At 43.7% G+C, this 3,385-nt stretch overlaps 1 protein-coding gene across 1 annotated transcript in view; it reads left to right on the top strand.

The window, feature by feature from the left end:
• The window catches only part of paxip1 (PAX interacting (with transcription-activation domain) protein 1), a gene marked incomplete in the record, with an annotated part of 122,354 nt that overhangs the window by 13,496 nt on the left and 105,473 nt on the right, over positions 1-3,385 (top strand). Inside the window, 1 exon segment of the mRNA XM_037681976.1 lies at positions 548-645. Coding sequence (XP_037537904.1) covers positions 548-645 — 98 coding nt within the window.

The raw sequence follows: 3,385 nt of genomic DNA, 5'->3' as shown, positions 1-3,385 counted from the left end.
AAATCACTTCTTGGTCTGCTGCCTTCATACATCTCCTCCTACATGTCTCTGCGTGAGTGCAGCTACAGCGTGCGCTCTCAGGACATTATTACCTGCAGTGTTCCCTCAGTGAGGACTGAACTAGACAAAAGGGCCTTCTCCTACTCCGCTCCTGTTTCCTGGAATATCTTGTAAAAAGATTTGAAGCTTTTGACCTTTGACCTCTCTAAGTGTCTTTAAGAATCTGTTGGACTCCTGGCAGGGACCAATGCAGACATGTTCCTGTTTTTACTTTTCTACACTCGCCTTAAAATCTAGCTGTTTTTTGTTACTTTTCTTTTTTTTTAGCCATCCTATTTGTAAAAAAAAAATAATTTGTATGACTTTTAATAACTGTTTATTGTTGTTGCTGTTGTCCATTGTTGTCATCTTTCTTTGTTAAATCAGGTCTCTCTTGTAAATGAGTCCTCGAGGCTCAATGGGATTTACCTGTAGAAATAAAGGTTGAATGGAAAAAAAAGAACACCGTCAGAAACTTATAATGAAAGGTTTAATTTCTCTGTTTTAGGTGGATCAGGTCCAGATGGTGTGCCAGGATGGAACCAAGCCATTAGAACCCTACGCAACATAACGAACAGCACTGACATGCAGTCAGCCAGTCGACATGTAAGAATCGCAGTGACCACCCCCCCCCCCCCCCCCCCCCCCCCCCCCCCCCCACACACACACACACACACACACACACACTTGGTTACTTGGCTACATTTGGTTTTCCAACTTTGTTTTGTTGGGTGGGGTGAGGCTTCAGACAGTGTATGCTAACCCTGAGTTTAGAGAGACCAATACCCCTTTTCCACTAGTACCGGTACAGCACGGTTCGACTTGACTTGGCATGGGTCCAAGGCTTTTCCACTAGTAACGGTTCATAGAACCGGACCCTTTTTTCAGTACCCTTGTCTCTGGGGTTCCAGCAGGGCCGAACCGGCACCAAAATGTAACGTCAGAACGCTCTCCGTCACTGAGTGGTCAGGGGGTGGAGCCACTAGGGCTTTGAGAATTTTTCACACCAGATTCACCATTTGCAATAATTCAACTCGAGGAGCGGCTGGACCTATTTTAAAGATTTTAAAACCAATAATGACAACTCTGTGGTCTAATGCTGAAGTGCAGATGTTTTTTGTGCTTGGTGGCTGACAACAAAATTCAGAGCGAGCTAGATGGAGCCCCACCGGTCCTCTCCACCGGAGCCTCGGAGCCCCCTCAGGCCATCATCTCCCCGGCTCCGAGCTCCGCCGATCACTGTGGAGGATCATACAAGCTGCCGACACGCTGAAGGCCAGGGTCCGGACCATGGCCTCGCGTGCTCATGAAGGCCGACCCCCGACATACGGGCAGACCGGGACGGGTCTGGGACGGAGGGTGGAAATGATTCTTAAAAACATTTTATTATTAAATATGTATTATTTATTTATTCATTCAGTTAAAAGAAACAAACTAAACAAAACCATCCATCCATTTTCTTTACCCGCTTATTCCATTTTGGGTCACGGGGGTCGCTGGTGCCCATGTCCAGCAATCACTGTGCGAGGGGCGGGGTACACCCTGGACGAGTCTCCAGTCCATCACAGGGACACATAGAGACAAACAACCATTCACTCTCTCACTCACACCTAGGGACAATTTAGAGTTACCAATCAGCCTAACATGCATGTTTTTGGACTGTGGGAGGAAACTGGAGCACCCAGAGAAAACCCACGCATGCACAGAGAGAACATGCAAACTCCACCCAGAAAGGCCCCTGGACCGGGGTTTGAACCAGGGACCTGCTCGCTGAGAGGCAGCAGCTCTACCAGTTGCACCACCGTGCTGCCCCTAAACAAAACCAATTCATCAAAAAAGAAAAAACATTGAATGAAAAGTCTGCAAAAAGAAGAAAACAGTTCTTATATCTGCCCTTTATTTAAAAAAGTATAAAATAACTACAAACAATCAACAACCTACGCTTGAACAAGCTCCAAACTAAAAACAAAAAAACCATGAGGCATCCTTCACCTGGCACCACACCTTCCCAACACCTTTACCTTCATCATCTTTTTAAATATATAAATTGTTTTATAAATTTTTATGTCGATATCGAGGCAATTCCACATTCCTGTTCCCAGAATTACAACGCAGCTCCTTCAGACTACGCTGAAGATTCTCAGTCATCCAGGACATGGTAAATTCAAAAACAACTGGACTAACAAAAGACCTTTCACTTCTCATCCGAGGAGCTTTCAATTCAAAGAGCAGTGAGTGTGGGGTTCAGGTTATAAAGCTGAGATAAGATACACATACAGATGCAGACTGACCTGATCACACCTCACAGTAGGTGTTTGTTAATCTAATTCACAGATGAGGCCCCTCTGGTCCCATCTGATTGGTGTGAAAGTGGCTGGGTATCAATCCTAATGCAGCATTATAGTGCCCCTTTTCCACTGTCACAGTGCGGATCAGGTCAGTTCGGGTCAGCTCAGATCGGCTCGTGTCTCGTTGCGTTTCCATTTACACTTCTGGACCGGCTCTGTAGGCGGGGACCAGAATCCAACTCGTCTTACCACCTGGTGGTGGTAGTGCTCCCTTAATCTACTTACTAGCCACCACTAGAAGAAGAACACCCTGAAGACTTTGTCACAGCTGAGTGAAGCTGACACCCCACCCACTCAGCTCTTTGTCACAAGATGTTGTGGAAGAGATGTCATGCTCTAATGGAGTACCTCATGAGCTGTAACTTTTAAACCTGATTCATAATCCTACCTTACTGCCTTCCTGCTGCTTTAAACCCATGTGTTTTACATTTTAGTATAGATTTTTACAATAAAGATGTATTTAAAATATCTTCACTTTTATTATTTACAGATATGCACAAGGTTCATGTTAAAACTGCAAAACATCACACTGTGCTGTAATCTTTGAAACTGCTTTTACAATAAGATACAGACTTGAAAACAATTAGATTAAATTTTGTCCTTAAATTTTAAAGGTTTGTCTTTCATTAAATTTAAAAACTGATAACTGATAATTGATAATTCAATTCAAAAATACTTTATTAATCCCAGAGGGAAATTAAATGTTGTTGTAACTCATCATCCTGGTTTCATTAATGAGTTGTTATAGATGCTGATGCTGTGGGCAGGAAGGATCTCTTGTAGCGTCTGTCCTACAACGGATTTGAAGAAGCCTCTGACTGAAGACACTCTGTTGTTGTATGACACTCTGTTGTTGTATGACAGTCTGTTGTTGTATGACAGTCTGTTGTTGTATGACAGTCTGTTGTTGTATGACAGTCTGGTGTTGTATGACAGTCTGTTGTATGACACTCTGTTGTTGTATGACACTCTGTTGTTGTATGACAGTCTGTTGTTGT

This window comes from Nematolebias whitei, chromosome 9, assembly GCF_014905685.2.
Source record: "Nematolebias whitei isolate Nwh7 chromosome 9, NemWhi1, whole genome shotgun sequence".
Taxonomy (NCBI): Eukaryota; Metazoa; Chordata; class Actinopteri; order Cyprinodontiformes; family Rivulidae; genus Nematolebias; species Nematolebias whitei.
Note: the sequence above shows the minus strand (reverse complement) of the source record. Positions and strands in the feature narration are given on the sequence as shown.